At 39.6% G+C, this 19636-nt stretch overlaps 1 protein-coding gene across 1 annotated transcript in view; it reads right to left on the bottom strand.

The window, feature by feature from the left end:
- The window catches only part of LOC134342679 (E3 ubiquitin-protein ligase Itchy-like), a 135398-nt gene that overhangs the window by 72266 nt on the left and 43496 nt on the right, over positions 1-19636 (bottom strand). The window contains exons 2-7 of the mRNA XM_063041088.1: positions 15103-15190; positions 13526-13612; positions 11984-12125; positions 9213-9337; positions 4536-4670; positions 1948-2008 (exon numbers count right to left, since the gene is read on the bottom strand). Of these exons, the coding sequence (XP_062897158.1) occupies positions 1948-2008; positions 4536-4670; positions 9213-9337; positions 11984-12125; positions 13526-13592 (530 nt within the window). The 5' untranslated portion in view covers positions 13593-13612; positions 15103-15190. The remainder of the gene's footprint in view (positions 1-1947; positions 2009-4535; positions 4671-9212; positions 9338-11983; positions 12126-13525; positions 13613-15102; positions 15191-19636) is intronic.

The following is a 19636-nucleotide window of genomic DNA, read 5'->3' as shown; positions in this document are numbered from 1 at the left end:
TGCCTTGGGGTAGGTTGCCTGTTGCGGCCGCTGAGGAAAGAGACACCAGAGATGGCTGTGGATTGCTGGAACCCGCACTGGCTACCCATCATTGCTGCTTTCCAGTGTTCACGCCCAGGAAGACAAGCTGGATTGTCCTCATCAGTAGCTGTGCTGTATGCAATGAGTAACTGCTGTGGGCTGTTCTTGCAGAGAACATGGCTCCAGGGCACCAAAAATGTACCATCAATCTGCAGGCCATGATAGGGACTTGTTGCAACTGTATGTTTTTCTGCTAACATTGGTTTTGTGTTTTCAACTTGGCCCAAAGGAACGCTGTTTTATTTGGCTATATTTATGTGTATGGTTGAATGACAATTAAACTTGAATTTAAGCTTATATTGACTGCTGCAGCATTTGATTAAATAGAATAATTATATTAAAATAATCATAAGCAAACAGTGGAGCAGCTCAGCAGGTCAGGCAGCATTTATGGAGGGCTATGGAGAGTTGACATTTCAGGTTGAGATCTTTCATCTGAATTCTATCACATCTTCTTTTGCTAAAACCTAAAGTAATCACCTTCTTTAGCTCTCTAACACCTTGAAAGCAACCTATGTTTATAAGCCTTCCCTATATTGTTGGCAGCTGCACTAATTTATCTTCCATAATAACTGAGAACAAGTTATTTGTAATTTGTATAACGAGTGATAATTTTTAGAAATTTAGAGAAATGTTTGGGAAAATTGTATTGGCTTTGAAGTCCAAATTTATAACCAACTCTAATCAGCATTTGTTCCCATTAACTTTTTGCATTTTTAGTGAAAACTTAAATATCAGTTAACCTGTGAAACTCTTTTTAGTAGAGCAAAAGGGGAAATCAGAGTCACAATCACTTTATTGCCGGTATGTGAAAACGTACCAGAATTGATTGTGATTCGGTGCCAAGCATAAATCACAGGACAATATCATATTAAGACAACACAATAGCAACCAACAATTTACAAGACAATAGTGCAAACAGCCATGAGCAATCAACAATAAAGCTGGTGCTGCACAGTGCCTTGATGTACTCAGAAGTCCCAAGGTACCTTTTAGGTGCATAATCAAGTAAGATCTGAAACTAAGCTACATACGGCGCTGCGAGGAACATCAAGGAGTCATAGAAGGCAAAGGAATCATAAAATGGAACATCTCTGGCACTGATAAACACTTCATAAAATATCAAATTGCCAAGGTGGATGAAGGGCTTCTTCTTTCTTCTAAGTGTGAATTTACATAACGAAACAAAGTTCTCCTGTCCAGGACAAGATTGGAAGCGTACTGAAAACAATGGGTTAATCATTTGGTGGCTTGGACATGTAGTATCATACATTCTGAAAGGGTCAGGAGAATCAAGCATAAGGTACCAGTGGTCATCCTCCTATTTTTCTTAGTTTTGGATAATGCAGAGCTGACTCTTGGAAACATATCAATGAGTAATTTGAAGTGGACTTGGGAAAAAGCACTATTCATGCATAGCAAATAGAGCTAAATTTGCCTTGGATGTGCACAATACAACTGCAGTAAAACTGGGTACAATGCAACAAGGAGAAATAATACTGCCTTGTTGGGGTTGATGTCAAAGCTTTGCCAGCTATAATGAAGATCTCTATTTTCTGCCATTTTGAATTACTGCTCTACTGTGGATAATCATGATGATCCGTAAAACTGGGAGTGTTCTTGCAGAATCTCAACCAGAAATATCAACCTACAAAGATGCTGTCTTACCTGCTGAGTCCCTCCAATAATTTGTTTATTGGTCCAGATTACATCATCTGTAGACATTTGTGTTTCTGGGAATCCTCCAGTTTGTTTTTCCGGTAGCTGTATTATCATTGGGATATGTAATTTCCTTTGGGATCAATACAGTAGCTATCTATCTTGAAGATGATAACTAGAAAATCCCAACTCTTAACTACATCTTACCTTGAGGGATTTAGTATATATGCCTCACTACCACATCGGGAGCCTTCACTCGTTGAGTTGCCTGCAAAATATCAAACAATGCATTATAGTTATTAGAATTAGCTTGTTCATAGATGTGGGATACAGGGATGGATATAGGTTTGTTTCCACTACCCATGCCAACTATCACAAAGCCACTTGAATCCACCAACATACAGTAATATATCAAACAATACATTGACTATATATAGTACTGAGCAGAAGTCTTAGGCAAATATATATAGCTAGAGTTCCTAAGCCTTTTGCATAGTACTCCATTTATCAATGTGGGGTGGACAGAGTTTGTAATGCCGGTGGGAGCAAAGGATGTTGGGAATGGTGAGGATGGAACACCAGGGGAAAGGTGTTAGACAGGTGGCAGAGGAGGAGTGTCAAAGGCAGGGGGTGGCATGGGTGCAAACACACCCAGCTCTGAGACAGCAGACAAGGTCATTTGATTCCAAACAATTAGTTTATTGATCATTACGGAACGTCTTTCTGGTGCTTCCTGCTCCTTTCTCCTTTCCCCAATCATGATTCTCTGCTCCCTGTCCCATTCCCACTCTCAGTCCACAATAGAGACCAATATCAGAATCAGGTACATATCATTACTCACATATCATAAAATTGTTTTCTCTTTGTAGCAGCAGTATACACTCAGACCCCTCTTAATGCTGAGGATACATTAGCGCTAAGCGGGGTCATTATAACATTACGTAAATGGATATGTACGCCTGATTTTAAAATAATCAAACCTGAGGTGTATATTATTTTATATATATACAGTAAGTCATGGAGTAAGAATCACGCAAATAGACCTAACCTGTACATCAGTGGAGCCACAACACATCGCAGCAGCAGCGGAGGGAAGCAGGTGGTGGTTACATATTAGGGGAGGAACCAGGCTGTGGGTCCTCCTTTTACCATGGCTTCTTCTTCAATTAGGTGTTGAGATTTGACTGCCTTTTAAATGTGTTTTCGACATTGTTAGAGTGGATTTCTTTTTGGGTAGATGATTTGTTAACACTTAAATGACTTTGGCCACCAGACTTCTATTTTAACTGTTTGACAAAGGACTGTGGATTGAGTCCACCACAATGGGCTTCCTAAAAGGTGTAAATACCAGATGCTTCTGGTGCCTGATGCTGTAGTTTCGAAGACAGTCTTATCTATACATTATAAATATTAATTATCTTCTATGTTAGCACGTAAAATGCCAAATAAATGTATTGTGGATTGAACTAAAGGCTGTGGATACCAACACAGACATGTTGGCGTCAGAAGGAAAGGATGAAATCCAAAGGTGTGATGTTTGTATGTAACTTCAAAAGGAAGCATTGTCTGTAACTTTTTAAGTAGCGATTGCCTTTGTGTTTAGCATATAAATATCGAGCCCACATTTTAGCTAGCAGACCTTTCTCCAGAAAGCGTCTCTGTCTGTTAAGATGCCTGTTGTACCTTGTTGCGTCGAATAAAGCTGCTGCTTTGTATCTACCAGTGACTCTGTCTCTCCGGTAATTTCATCCACGCTACAACAGACATGCCAGGAAATCATGTCGAAAACACCTCTCTTTGTCTTATTGATAATGAACCTGACTGGGAACAAAGCAATGAAATGACCCATGATTTGTGCGATTGTGGTGATGCTAGTGCTGAGAAATTTTGTGGTGAGGTTTCTTGCCGGCATTTCTTCTTCTCCATTCACATCCTCAGATTCACCCAGGATGCGTTGCTCTGCCAGTTCTCAAAGCTCTTCGTTATAAAGGCTGTCCAGGAACTCTTCAACATCATCATCATTAACATCCTCACGCTGTATCACTTGCAGTTTCACATCCATGCTAATGCTTTTCTTAGACACCTTAGATGTACTACCCTCACTGGAAGTTGCAGGCCATTTTCCAGAAATTATGGTGAAAAAAATGGAATAAATTGGCGAGGGAGCAAGAATGCTTATGCATGCGGAGGAGGCAGAGTGTGAACTAATGCATGATTGGCCATGAGTGGTTCAGAACATATGTGAAGTGCTCTCATTGGCTGACTGACCGTTTACTGTAATGGTGGCCAATCTTCAGAAATTTTAAGTGTTGTTTGGAATGAATTTTTGTCATTTAAAAAAAATTCAATAAAGAACTGAATGACCACATTGCAACGAATCAGCGCTATGAGGGGTCTGAGTTTAGTGCAATATTCTGAAGCACAGAAACATGGCACTCAGGGACTTGTGCTAATTTTATTTTTGTGGCTAAATGTGTAATTACAATACTTGAAAATTCAGGATTTGTTTCATCAGTGTGCCACATATTTGCTAGCATTCTTCATAGAAATTAATGAAAGTAAGAGTCTGGTCAATCCCTAGTAATAATTTATAGCCAGATTTTTTTATATAGACTATTTGCAAAATGTCTCCTACAGCAAACAGACAACTGGAAGCATTTATGAATCAACTTAAATGTCTCGCATATTCTGGACAAGCGAGTTTGGTGGATTGAACCCTGGATTAAGAATTATTTCAGTGGAATGCATCTATTTCACATTATGTTGGTAAAATGGGTTTAAATTTGCTCACTCACTTGCTGTACTTGCTGAATGTCCATTGGTCAAGACTTCTGGATCAACAGTTAACCCATCCAGAGATACAATCAGCTCACCCCCGTCCATGATATCACGATCATTGTTGAGTGGTAACTTTATAACCACATTATCAACTATGAAAAAAGTTAGAAACAAATATCAAGAGAACAATACTACACTGAAGGGCATTTTTATTGACATTAATCAAAATGTCACAAGGGTCTGTTGTATTGGAAAACAAAAGCTAAAAAAATAGCTTGAGTAATTAAAATTTTTGGAATTTCTTTAGCCAAAGGAACTCTGCCACGGACAGTCCTAAGCCCAGAGCTACAAAAATGTGAACAGACCTCATCTCTGAGAAAGGAAGGACCTTTGCCTCAAACAGGTCAGGCCCTTTAGCCCACAATGTTGTGTCCACAAAGTAACTTACTCTAGAAGCTGCCTAGAATTTTCCTACTGCATAGCCCTCCATCTACCATGTAAACTTAAGTAAATAAGTTTAGCCAGAGGGTGATGAATCTATGGAATTTAATGCCACAGATAGCTGTGAAGGCTAAGTCACTGGATACATTTAAAGAAGAGATTGATCGGTTCTTGATTAATAAGAGCAAAGGTTACTGTATGTTTCTATGTTATGGGAGAAGGCAGGAAAAAAAGAGTTTGAAAGGGACAATAAATCAGCCATGATTGAATGGCAGAGCAGGCTCAATGGCCTGAATGGCCTTATTTAGTTCCTGTGTCTTATGATCTTAAGCCATAATGTTACCAGAGTAGTCATTGATTGGGTTATTTATCACAACTAGTATGAATTAAATAAACATCACCTGTACAAGATCATTGAATGTCAAAATGAACAAGTTATATAATAAAACAAACTCAAGTTTCAATATAGCTTATACATTTATTGAGATACGTCACATCGGTGGTTTTTAAAACAACAAATCTAGAATATTTCTGGACCCAAAACTTAGTTTCACAGTGCATCTTGCCATGAGATTCCCTACTTGGAAGAAAGCCTTGGCTTCCAAACAAATGTTGAGCATCTGAAGCATTCATTGGGCTAAGCACGTGCCCTCAAACCACGTGAGGATTTGGGATGCCCGCCTAGACAGCTGGAGAAAACAATTCTCCTCCTTCTCTATAACATCCTCACGTTGTTTCAACTATAGAATCTCCTCAAAGCTTCATATCTAATAGGAAATCGCCCACCCCCTCAACTCTTTGGCCTTAGTAAAACCCTTCAAGTGTACTGTGAATTTTCTCTGACTCTGAACCCAATCAAAAGTTTATACTTTACACTTTCATACTTTATACTTTACTGTCAGCAAACAATTGGTACTAGAACATACAATCATCACAGCGATATTTGATTCTGCGCTTCACACTCCCTGAATTACAAATATTAAATATTAAAAATAGTTAAGATTAGTAAATATTAAAAATTTAAATTATAAATCATAAATAGAAAACAGAAAAGTGGGAAGTAAGGTAGTGCAAAAAAAAACGAGAGGCAGGTCCGGATATTTGGAGGGTACGGCCCAGATCCGGGTCAGGATCTGTTTAGCAGTCTTATCACAGTTGGAAAGAAGCTGTTCCCAAATCTGGCTGTACGAGTCTTCAAGCTCCTGAACCTTCTCCTGGAGGGAAGAAGGGCGAAAAGTGTGTTGGCTGGGTGGGTCGTGTCCTTGATTATCCTGGCAGCACTGCTCCAACAGCGTGCGGTGTAAAGTGAGTCCACGTTCGGAAGATTGGTTTGTGTGATGTGCTGTGCTGTGCCGTGTTCACGATCTTCTGCAGCTTCTTCCAGTCTTGGACAGGACAACTTCCATACCAGGTTGTGATGCACCCGAGAAGAATGCTTTCTACGGTGCATCTATAAAAATTAGTGAGGGTTTTAGGGGACAGGCCAAATTTCTTTAGTTTTCTCAGCAAGTAAAGGTGCTGGTGAGCCTTTTTGGCAGTGAACTCTGCTTGGTTGGACCAAGTCAGGTCATCTGTGTTTACACAGAATCTAAAAAGATACCCTCCCTGTACTTCACCAGCAGCTACAAAAATGGGTAAATTTCGATCAAAAATACGGTCTCTTTTTAAGGCAGTCACTACAATACAATTATTGAAAAAGAAGAAAATACTGTTAGAAATCCTACATGTAATCAATACCATTTCCTTCAAATTAACTTTCAAACAATTACTCATTTATCTTGAAAGTCATACGTCAGATTTGACCCATAAAGCCATACCACATTACAGGTGAATGGGATTCCACCTGTTTTTGTTACCATGGGCAAACTCAACTTGCCAGCTGCATGGCCAACAATGAATATTCCCAATCTAACAGCATGGTCTGGATTTCAATAAAAATGACCTATAGTTTAAGACTATTAATATTCGGGTGTTGGGGTGAAGATATGTCTCTGCCAAAGGAGGTGCAAGGTGCTCCTTCCCTCCATTAGTCTGCAGGTCACCCTTGGGCAAGGTGTAGCACTGCTTAGCACCCCCCCCAGGTAGTTGGGAGCAGCTGGCAGATGGTCCTATGAGCAGCTGCTGTACATCACAAGTCCTGGTTATGCCACCACTGACCCCAGGTAGACAATCTCTGAACAGTATTGATAATGGCTGTCTTGTAAAGACACTACCCAGAAGGCGGCAATTGTAAGACACTTCTGTCAAAAAATTTGCCAAGAACAATCGTGGTCATGGATAGAGCAACAGCATGAAAGGAGTCCTCCCCAAGGCAAAGATCCCTCGCTCAGTAAACAGATTAAGGATAGATGCTGAAAAATATCGGAAGAATCCCAATCACCAATACCGTGGTGGTGCTGTCTGAGTCACATTTGACATACAGTTTGACTTTTAAACTGAATCAGTGATAATTTGAAAGTTCATTTCTCTTTTTAAAATGGAGTACTTAGAACAAAATGTCCTTCTTTAATATGATCCATTAACATTAATTCTCAGATTACATGTCCAACAATACATTCAGCAAATCTGCAGCTGCTGTCAAAATAAAACAAGCAAAAATTAAAAGAAAAATGTACACAAAATAAAGTTATAGAGAAATACAGAAATATTTCAAAGCTATAAACACATTTAATCTCAGGGTTCAAAGGATAGTGGTGAAGGGCCATTAAATCCAAAATAAATGGTGTGTGGTTTGGCACTGAGCCAGACTCAAAAGCAGCCTAAAATTTACTCATTGAGTTGTGATAAGATCAACACTGAGTCAAACAGATAAAACACAGATAAAATAAGGTGGATTTCTATAGTATCTTTAAAACAGTGAAACCAAACTGTATTGAAGGGTTATCCTTGATGGACTGACAAACATGTACTTCTGAAGTTCTATTACAAAAATAGATTATTTGGGCATGATTGTTATTTGAAGAAGTTTATGTGATGGCTGTCATGTTTCCCTCAAGACAACTTCAAAATAATTTCACAGGCTGAGAAGTACTTGGAGATACCCTGAAAGGGATGTGAAAGAACCATAAAAATACACATTAAAAAAGCTTTAAATGAGAATTATTGCACAAAATTTAATAAGGCTATATGAGGCAAAATTAGGTCATGTAACTGAAAGTTTGCTTGAGACTACAAGGAGAGAGGCAGCGGTTTAGGGAAGGAATTCTAAAGTTTGGGCCCTAGGCAGCTGAATTGTCAGCACTGGATGGAAATGCTAAAGCTGGGCTCAGAGTACCTGGGTGGGGGAAGACAACTAATGCCCTTCACACAAATCCTGTTCTGCAGCTATATGGGACTGGTTTGGCTACAGTTGTTTCTATGGGTAAATAACCTGCGACATGACAGGCAGACTGGTAGCTTCAGAGTTACTAGAAATTCTGGAAATACATATCAGTTTGCTATTACCTGTGCCTCCAGGAAGGAAGCAAGAAAGAAACTCAAGTTTAACAACCAAACTTGAGTAGATTACGGCCATGCAAGCAGTCTTACACCTTTAAAAATTCAAGCCTTCTTTAGAATTTGAGTTGGTTTACTACCAAGTACAAAAATCGCAGGAACGGTTGGACGAAAGTGAACCATGTAAAAGAAAGCATGAAAATAGCTAAAGGTGGGGCAAGAACAAACTGTGCATCATAATTAGATACATCTTGGGACGAACAAGAAAAACTTTGCTCTTAAAAGACAAGCTTTGAAAGATACACTAGTTGCATGAAGTGTCCAGTTCCAAAAAAAGGCTAGATCCAAAAAAGATAATTATCCACTCAAAAGGCTCATGATAATCCTTTTTTACTGGCTTTTGAGCATCTTGGATTACATCCAAGATGTTATACAAATATAATTTGCTGGTAATATAGATTTCAATGCAACAAATGCCAACTTTTCAGCTCACCGTTTTTCCTTTTGACAAATGAATGTTTCAACTGATGAACTAAAATTCACCTAGATTCCATTGTGGAGTTGACTGCAGAGAATAAAATAGTGAAATGTGTACTACAGTAAGGACTGATTCCTTCATTTCTTTCCTTATCCAGTGTCCCATCGTCATATCACAGCTGGACTGACCCTTCAGCATGCTTTTGCATTGCTTTTGGCTGGACAAGGAGCAGCCGCCTGTGCCATGTTTATCACTTATCTCATGAAATGACAACGAGAAACAAAGAGTTACTCTTGACAGATGGTGATGGCAGGTCTGCCAAGTAACAGGACAAACTCACATTTCATATTATTAGATTTTAATGTCTCACAGACATCCAGAGTGGCGCATCCCAGCAAGACATCCGATTTCAGCGTCTGATGGCTCCATACTCGAAAGTGGATCATGCTGAATGGTGTTACAATCCTGTGTAAATGAAAAATAATGAACAAGTTTAAAAATAAAACCCTCCCATGAAATGAACTCCAGAAAGAAACTAATATTCCAGAGGATATGGGAACTGGCGAAAGCAAAAACAATTGGCGGTAAGAAGAAATCCCACTTTAAAAAAATAACGTAGCCTTCACTTGCACTTGACAGAGTATCAAACCATATTGATGGGAAAGATGCTTGATTTGAAATACACCCTCTGCTGATCTCAGCATATGGTGACAAAGCTCATTTGAGAGCAAATCCAGGAGGTATATGATATGAAGCAGCTAGAACACCCTTATTCCTGAATTCAACTATGCAATAGCCATTGCATTGGATTAGTACTCTCTCAGCATCAAGGATGACCTGCCTCCACGTCAGTTTTGTGGGATCGAGGTCAATATGGGAATGTCAAACTCTTCCAAAGGCGGAAGGATTGGCAATGCGGCAATAATGATCCAATATCTCAGCATGACATTTCCATTAGTTGACCATTTGCAGACAGATTAGCACCAGAAATGAAAAAGGGCTGGACAGTGGATTCCATTTAATTGGGCCATCAATTAATCAGAACAGCCTCTTATTTGGGACAACTCTTAAGGAACAGAAACTAAGTAAGAAAATAGTTGGGATCCCTTTTGTTTATTTGTGACACTGTGATGCTTAATTGGGAAAGCAGACCATTACCGCTCAGTTTCTAACTAGGGTCAGACACGTGCATTTGTGTTCAAAAAGAAGTGACTTTTATCACTGATAGATGGTGAGAAACAAGCAGAAAGCCAATTCTGAAATGCTTTACTCACTGCAGTTTTAAACATTCAGGCGTGAAGATGCCAGAAACTGCCAGGATTGAAAATAAAACAATTCCATTACTTCAAGTTAGCAGCTACGACGAATTTCTCCATCAATAACTATTTGGAACTAATACAGTTTTACAGCACTGTAGTAGTATTGATAGTGCTCTAATTTGTTCTGCATTTCATTTAAATATATGATTTGTTACCAATTAAAAGGTAGTTTGTCTTTTTATAACTTTTTAACTATTTGCATAAAACTTCAACTAATTGGGCAGCTGCTTAATTGGGCCAAAATGTACAGGTCCCAATGTGCCCAATTAACTGGAATACACCGTATTAGAAACTGAGTTCATCTTCTAGCAACCTTCAAAGAAGATAACTGCTTGTCTGGGTTACTTGGAACACAAATCTACATCATACGGAAAATTGATGTTTCTTCAATCTAGAAGGATTTTTTTTGTTAGGGATGTAAGACCTTAGTTGGACCCCACTTGGAATACTATGTTCAGTTCTGGTCACCTCATTACAGAAAAGATGTGGATACTATAGGGAGAGTGCAGAGGAGATTTACGAGGATGTTGCCTGGATTGAGAAGTATGCCTTAAGAGAATAGGTTGAGTGAACTCTGCCTTTTCTCCTTGGAGCAGTGGAGGATGAGAGGTGACCTGATAGAGGTATATAAGATGATGAGGGGCATTGATTGTGTGGATAGTCAGAGGCTTTTTCTCAGGGCTGAAATGGCTAACACAAGAGGGTATAGTTTTAAGGTGCTTGGAAGTAGGTACAAAGGGGATGTCAGAGGTAGATTTTTCCACAGAGAGTGGTGGGTATGTGGAATGCACTGCTGGTGACGGTGGTAGATGCGGATACAATAGGGTCTTTTATGAGACTCTGAGATAGGGACATGGAACTTAAAGAATAGAGGGCTATGCGGTAGGGAAATTCTAGGCAGCTTCTAGAGTAGGTTACACGGTCAGTACAACACTGGGGGCCGAAGGGTGTAATGTGCTGTAAATTTTTCTGTTTCTATAGAACTGGATTCTGGCCATAAATACCAACTCTCTTCCAATTCTAGAATACAATATCAACAAGTTTTAGCAACCTTAACAAATGAATCATGTCATGCCAACAGGGTAAGGCTGGGTTGGTAATGGAAGGAGGAAGGAGGCACGGTCAAACAGCTTATCCAAACTCAGAATGTATGCTTTATATCCTAGCATGTAAAACTTTTTGGGATGGTACAGCAGTGTAGCAGTTGGCATAACGTTAATGCAGTGCCTGTGACCCAGGCTCAATTCCAATACTGCCGCAAGGAGTTAATACATTCTCTGAGTGAACATGTAGGCTTCCTCCCATTTTCCAAAGACATATAGCTTAGTAGGTTCATTGGTCACATGAGTATACTTGGGTGACGTGGGCTCTTGGGCCAGAAGGGCATGTTACTGTGCTATACCTCTAAATTGGGGGTTCCCAACCTGGGTTGGCTGGTGGTATAGTGGCATCAGAACTGGACTTTGAGGCAGATGGTCCAGAGTTTGAATCTGGCCAGTTCCCAACCTGGGCAACAGCAGAAGAAAGACCTGGTAAAATACTTCCGTATCTTGCCACGAAAACCCCGTGGACAATTGCACTATCCATCGGGTCACCATTAGTTGACGATGACTCAACGGCACTCAGCAACCTTTTTTATGTCACAGACCAATACCATTAAGAGGTCCATGTTCTAAATAAATAAACAAACACTTCAATACATTGCCCTTCCGTTCAACACAGGGATAAAACATTACATTAATCACAATACCATCTAACATTAAAAGGAACGGCATAAAAAAATCCAACATACACTGTGACATGTTGTTTCCATTTTGGGTTGTGTGTGTTGGTAAGCTTCTCAGTTTTCTTTGACTGGCCGTCAACAGCCACTTCTACGTAGGGACTGGGCCCAAACCAGTTCTTCTTATTTTCTTTGAGCTTTGCGCAAATGACTACAACAACAAATGGAGAAATTGTCCTAAACAAGAAGTGGAATGACTCAACCATAAAGCAAAGCCAGCACAAATGTGACAATTGCATGTTTTGATGCAATTTATGAAATCGTGGATCACAGTATTGCCAACACACATAGAATCTTTCATATAGCAAATATTAAATGACCCGAACAATGCAGACGAAGTGGCCCAGCCCAGATTTTTCATGATAGTCAGCACTAACAAAAAGAAAACCACGTTAAGACAATAAGCATATGGAAGTGATTACAAGGTGGTGGTGGTGTCAAGATGGGGACACCATAGACAACCAGAATTCACGTTGAGGGTGAAGATGTCACTTTTAATGACAGAAGTATCCTATACCATGCTCTGCTATCTTTTCTCTCCCCTCCAATTTTTGATGTAGATGTTTTTGCCGAAGTGAACAGAATGATCAGATGGTTATGCATGGGTCTCTCCAAAGTCACAATCCTGTTGAAAAAGCTGTTAGTAACAATTGAAGAATTCTCAGATGATAATTTATCTAGAGGAATAAATTGTGCATGGTGTTCAGAGACTGCAGATGCTGGAATCTGGAGCAACAATCTGCTTGCTGAGTGTATGCTTCTGGTATTCTGCTGCTATAGCCCATCCACTTCAAGGTTTGACGTGTTGTACATTCAGAGGTCATCTTCTCCGCACCACTGTTGCAATGTGTTGTTATTTGAGTTACTATCACCTTCCTGTTAGCTTGAACTGGTCTGGCCATTTTCCTCTGACCACCTCAATAACAAAGTGTTTTTGGCCACCGAACTGCCGGTCACTGGATTCTTTTCCTGTTTTACACACCACTGTCTATAAACTCTTAAAGACTGTTGTGCACAAAGATCCCAGGAGATCAGTTTCTAAGATACTCAAACCACCCCGTCTGGAACCAACATTGATTCCATTGTCAAAGTCACTTAGAATTTTTCCCCATTCAGGTCTTTGCTCTGAAAAACAACTGAACCTCTTGACCATGTTGCTGTCACATGATTGACTAGTTACACATTTACATTAACAAGTATGTGTACCTAATAAAATAGTCACTGAGTATAAATAACAATGCAATATTTTAAGATTGCTCGAAAGTTGTAACACAACTGTGAAAAAAGGGATACTGTGTCCACTGTGTAAACATGCAACCTAACATATGGCAAAGGCACCTACTGAAAATTTTCAGAAACTTCAACCAGGATTGGTAGAGGAGAGAAAAATCAGACCCATACAGATCACTACTAGCTGGACTACAGTTGACAATGATACATGTTACCTGGTCACAGCAGATGCAAACTTGTGAAAAAGGAGGAAAAAATAAATCAAATATGAAAACCGGCAGATCCTTAACAGTGAATAAATTATTCCTCCTCCGGACCCACCTTTTATCCCAAGTTGCGATTTTGTTGTGTGGTTGCTTGCTGAAGAACTTGTACCATTTGTGGCCATGGCTCAGACTATGTGTGAACCTATACAAAAAAATCAGTTAAATTAAAAGCACCATTTCAATAAAGTGTACAATTATTGCATTAGCATAGATTAAGCCCATTTAATATAATCAACATCACTATGCGCTGAAGGCACTTTGGGAACTGCACAGAGCGACGCAAGAACATAAAACAAACTAAGTATCTGGGCAATGATGCAAATTGCTATCTTCAGCTACAGGGTGCAGGAAAGCAGGGACAAAATAATCAACTAGACTATCACAGAACTTAGAATTTAAAACTATCAGCAGATTTACATTGGCCAGCATCACTGATCGCAACCCAGGAAGTGGTAAACTATATAGTTCGTAAGGACAGAAATCAGGTCAGCAATTTTAAATTAAAACGTAGCCAGATATGATCATTAATCAGCTTTCCTGCTTTCAATTTCTAGTCCAGTTCAACACGTGCACTCACTGCTCTTTATTCATCTACTACGAAGAGTCCATCCAGCACTGCAATTCACACGCAGCGATGCACAAGTCCAATTTACATTTCCTTTAAACTGAACATAATCTCGTCAGCTAGATCAAGTAGATCTACAAGTTCAGGATTACAGTCATTTAACTTTATTCAAGTATACTGCCCAATGAAACAGAGTTCCTCTGGACCAAAGTGAAAAACACTACATACAACTCTCACACTACACAAAGTAATATTACCATGAACAAATAATAAGGTGCATTTATGACACAAGTTAAAAAGTAAACAGTATAATGCCACTGGCGCTTCATATGTAATGAGACCTGGGTGGTGGCAGAAAGTTAAGTAGTCTCATGACCTGGGGGAAGAAGCCCTTATCCTAATGCTATGGTACCGTTTGCTATCTCCTGTGGGGCTAATTTGGCCATCCACATATAACAGCAGTGTGAAACAATTCAATAATACATCTCAGGACATAAGTTTAATAAGCTAATTTCTTGCATTTCTGCCAATACCAGATTACAAAAAAAAACTAGAACTATGCTACCACAGAAAACAGGATATTTTATTTAGAAACACAACATGGTAACAGGCCTTCCAGCCTAACAAGCCTACGCCACCCAATTACACTAATTAAGCTACTAACCCATATGTCTTTAGAATGTGGAGGCGGACAACCGTGAAGGCCAATTCATTGAGTATATTAAAAGCAGAGGTTGATAGGTTTTTGGTTAGTCAGGGCATAGAAGGTTACTGGGGGAAGGCAGGGAAATAGGGCTGAGAGGGTAATAAATCCATTATAGAACGGTGGAGCAGGTTCGATTGGCTGAGTGGTCTAATTCTGCTTCTATGTCTTATGTGGGAGGAAACTGGAACACCCAGAGGAAACCGAGGTGATCATGGAGAGAATGTATAAATTCCTTACTGGCACTGTAATAGTGTTATGCTAACTGCTAAGCTACTGTGCGATCCTAATAAAGATATGTCATCTTTAGTCTTCAGAAATAATCTTCTTAAACATTGAATCCAAATAGCTACATTACACTCACCAATCAATCCCCAATGCTTTAGTCTCTCCAGGACATTCTCTCTTAGAACTGATCTTGAGAGGAAATAGCACTGTCTTCTTTATTCACCCTAAAAAGACATGAGTTATCAGCAAAGGTAACGAAGTTATATTCTAATGAAAAGGTTCAACTAGGGAAAAATAAAATGAGGAAACTAAATCAAAGCTTCTTTATGCTCATCAGTCAATCAATCGTACATAGATAATGGATATCGCTTAACCAATGTTCCTCGAGGACCAAGGTGCAAAACACAGTACATACATGACATACAGAACATAAAATATTAACATAAATAACATTAACAGATTAAAAAGTATTATGTGGATGTACAAGTTGACAAACTGCATAGATGATATATGGTTAAGTATACACTGTATTACCGCTACTGGCACTGTCAAAAATAATGTATATTGGGTGGTATCAAGGTGTTCAGAAGACTCACAGCCTGGGGGAAGAAGCTGTTACCCTGCCGGAGGCTACGTCCACACTCGGCGTTTTTCAAAATATCTCTGTCCTCATTAAAACTGATATTTGGGCGAATCTACTCCTACTGGGCATGAGCAGACACATTTACAGAAAACAAGCGAAGAGGAAACGGTGTAATATTTATGTTTCTGCGGCGGTGTTGTGCTACTTCCATTGGCCAAAAACTAGAGTACCAACAACAACAGCGAAAGAAAGTTTTCAACAATGTCTTCGAGGAATAAAGAAAACCTCCACTGGAAAAAGCAGACTGGACTTCTTCGTTTAGACAGACAATGAAGTCGAGCTGTTTCTGCGAGTTACAAACGACTACAAAGTCAGCAAAGCAGTGGAGAACATGGAGACGTTTAACTCCAAACAAGCTATTAACGTAGACAATAAAGTAAACAACACACGCATGAAGCCGTCCTCTACCCAAGATCAACAAGAGAGTGGAATCCTCTGCCGCCAGACCTACGCAGTATTTCTGACATTAATATTTTTAAAGATAGACTCAATCAAATCAACTGATCTAGTCAAAAAAGCTCACTTTACAATTTAACTCTCACGCCGTTCACACCGACTGCACGTTATAACAGCTGTCCGGCAGTGCTTGCGCAGTACCAAGCAGAAGCAGAAAAAGCATTGTTGTTGTGGTGTTGTCATGACAGTGTTTCTAAATATCTCCGTTTACCCCATCCACACTACAACGTGCAACAATCGTTTTCAAATTTACACACTCTGGAGAGTGTTTTAGAAAAGCTCCGTTTTCGGGGGATGAAAATGTTATTTCAATGTGGATGGAGGGTCAAAACGAAGAGAAAAAGCTTTGTTTTCAAAATTATCCGGCATAGTGTGGACGTAGCCTCCGTCTTTGTTCTTATACTGTGGTAGCTTCTGCCTGCATATGACTGACAGGCCAGGGTAGCAAATTTCAGACAGCAGCCCACTTTGATCAGAATGCTCCATAATCCCAAAGTAAGCAAAGCTCTCAGCCGCATCCATTTCAGTTCCTGCATGTTTGCCATAAGTCCCTTTTCTATCACCCCAGACAAGGCTAGAGATCTCCTTACTCTTGCCTTCCATCCCTGTATTCATGCCATCCTCCATAATGTCTACCTGAATCTCTTTAACACAATATCATCACCACACACATCATCCTCTCCTCTTTTATATTTTGGAGGGGGGGGGTGGAATGGCTCTCCCCGGTCCATTCTTCCATTTCCACCCACACTCACTCTGCTTCTCACAGAATAAGGAGGGACTCTTATTAAAACTATTGAATACTGAAAGGCCTAGATAGTGTGAGAGGATGTTAACTATAGTGGAGGAGTCACAGATCCTTGTTTTCAAAAAAAATAGATGAGGAGGAAATTATTCAGCCAGAGGATGGCGAAATCTGTGGAATTCTTTGCCACAGATGGTTGTGGAGGCCAAGTCATTGGGTATATTTAAAGCAGAGGATGATAGGTTCCTGATTAATAAGGGCGTCAAAGGTTATGGGGAGAAGGCAAGAGACTGGGGTTGAAAGGGATAATAAATCAGTTATGATGGAATGGCCGAGCAGACTCGATGGGCCAAATAGCTTAATTCTGCTTCTATGTCTTATGGTCTAATTATGGTCTTGTTACAGTGGACTAGATGGGCCAAGGGGCCAATTTCTGTGCTGTATTTTTCTATGCCATTATGACTCCAATCAAGGACTGATGCCTGATTAAAATGTAAATGAAGCACACCTGGCAGGGAAAGGTTGAAAAGTTAGAGATATCAAGTGAGTAAGTGTATTATTCACGACTGATTGGTTTGAACTGAGTACATTTCTCTACTCAATGTCAAAATCTGCTTTCATTTCAATCCGAAACCTTCTGACATAAATGACACTCTGAAAGTTGAGTTTAAATAGCCATTGAAATTAGATGAAGGGACAGAGTATATAGGCTTAACTAACATTTGGAGATCAATAGAGAGAAGGATGGTTTATGGTCTGTGAAGATTTCTGTTGAGATGTAGAGAAAATACAAGCAAGGAGATTGGTAACAACTTAAATCAAAGTCTTGAAACTCCAGCACCGATTATTCTGAACCAGAAATTGTTTAGAAAAGCCATCAATGGCAAATAAGATTCTGTGAAAAGACTGGAACCATAGAGAGAGAAGGGACAATACCCAATGTAACAGCTTCACATCTAGCGAAAGACCTGAGGAGCAACTGTAGAAAGGAGTCTGAGTGTCAGATTGAGAGAAAGCTGGATACGAGTCTGAGGTTGATCACCTTGTGTCTTCACAGAGTGGTATATTGTGTAACCTCTTTGAGCTTATACTTTGTCTTTACAATTATGTGTCTGAATAAAGCTAAGTTTATATACCTTTCTCAAGTTGTCAGTGGCATGTCTATGTGTGAATTCTGCATAAGCTACATTGCATATCTGAAGATGAAATACAGAAGATAGTTTGCAATTTTAACCCAAACCCCAGCTATTGGGAGATGTGCATCAAATATGAAAGACCAAGATTCAGACCACTGAAATGCTTTTATAAACTAATTTTACATCATAATACCTCCTCCGTTTTAGATACCGAATCTAATGCTTAAATACAGCTCCAAATGATAATTCATGAATGTTTCGTTATGCTTTAAAGCACTGACGTATCTACAGTGATGAATTAAAAATGCAGGAATGTGGAAATTTGGATTTATCATGATGATTTACAATACCTGTGCAACAAAAATCTTCAGTGGCTTCTGTACCCACCGCATTACCACTATGAAATCATTTTCTGTCAGTCACCCAAGTACAGCCATTCCTGTACCTAGTGTCACTTTAAGTGCACTAACAATCAATGCATACAAGCTATGTTATGTATTTATATATATTGTGTTCTTTATCTTATTGCTTTTTTTGTGATACATTGGATTTTGTTCTCCTTTACTCCTGTGTACTGGAAATGACATTAAACAGTCTTGAATTTTGAAGAGATCATTGAAAAATGCTGCACCTGTAATCAGTTAGGAGTTACTGTACCCATAAAAATCCACATTTTTTCTCTTGAGAGCAAAGGCATATTCACTGATTGTTTCTGATTCAATCATTGACCCATTCCACCTTTCAAAATCACACTGATAAGCCTCGTCATAAATTGGGGGACTCGCTTCATCAAGCACCTCCGCACCATCCGCCACAAGTGTGACTTCCCAGTGGCCAAACGTTTTAACTCTGATTTCTGTTCCAACATGTTGGTCCATGGTGTTGTGCCAAGATGAGACTACACTCTGGTAGGTACCCTCCAAACTGATGGCATGAATATCAATTTCTCCTTCCAGTAAACAAATCCCGCCCCCCCCATACCACACACTCTGATCTTTTACTCCTTCACCTGCCTATTTCTTCCCCCTGGGACCCCTCCTCCTTCCCTTTCTCCTACGATCCACTCTCCTCTCCTATCAAATTCCTTCTCCTCCAGCCCTTGACGTATCCCACTAACCTGGCTTCGCCTTTCACCTTCCAGATAGCCTCATTCTCCAGCACCCCCCCCCCGCTTCCCCCACCACCCAACCCCAACTTTTTGTTCTGTCATCTTCTCTCTTCCTTCCCAGTCCTGAAGAAGTGTCTCAGCCCAAATGGTCAACTGTTTATTCTTTTCCATAAATGCTACCTGACCTGCTGAGTTCCTCCAGCATTTGTGGGTGCTCCTTCAAAATCACATCATATCACCACTGGTATTTTACCAAATATCATCACCTTGATCAAAATGAGTAATCTGTTGAATTTGGAAAGTAAGACAATTTTCCAAAGTCTAAAGTTCCAACTGGATATAAGCTCTTTATCTTGCACTGAAGGTTCACTACAGCAGAATGTGTCTTGCATTAGATACAACTAACAGAATGGAGTCTATTTAGTAAAATTAATGATCTAGACAGCTCAAAGCAATCATTTTCTTACAGCTTAAGTATCAACTTGGTGTTTTCCCTTCAGGGCTTAGAATAAGAACAGAATTTTATTTGAATTTACTGGAAAATACTATTATGTAATCTGTAGGTGTATTGCACAACATTGT

The sequence above is a fragment of the Mobula hypostoma genome, chromosome 2 (assembly GCF_963921235.1).
Source record: "Mobula hypostoma chromosome 2, sMobHyp1.1, whole genome shotgun sequence".
Lineage (NCBI taxonomy): Eukaryota > Metazoa > Chordata > Chondrichthyes > Myliobatiformes > Myliobatidae > Mobula > Mobula hypostoma.
The sequence above is the reverse complement of the archived record's forward strand: the minus strand, read 5'-3'. Positions and strand labels throughout refer to the sequence as shown.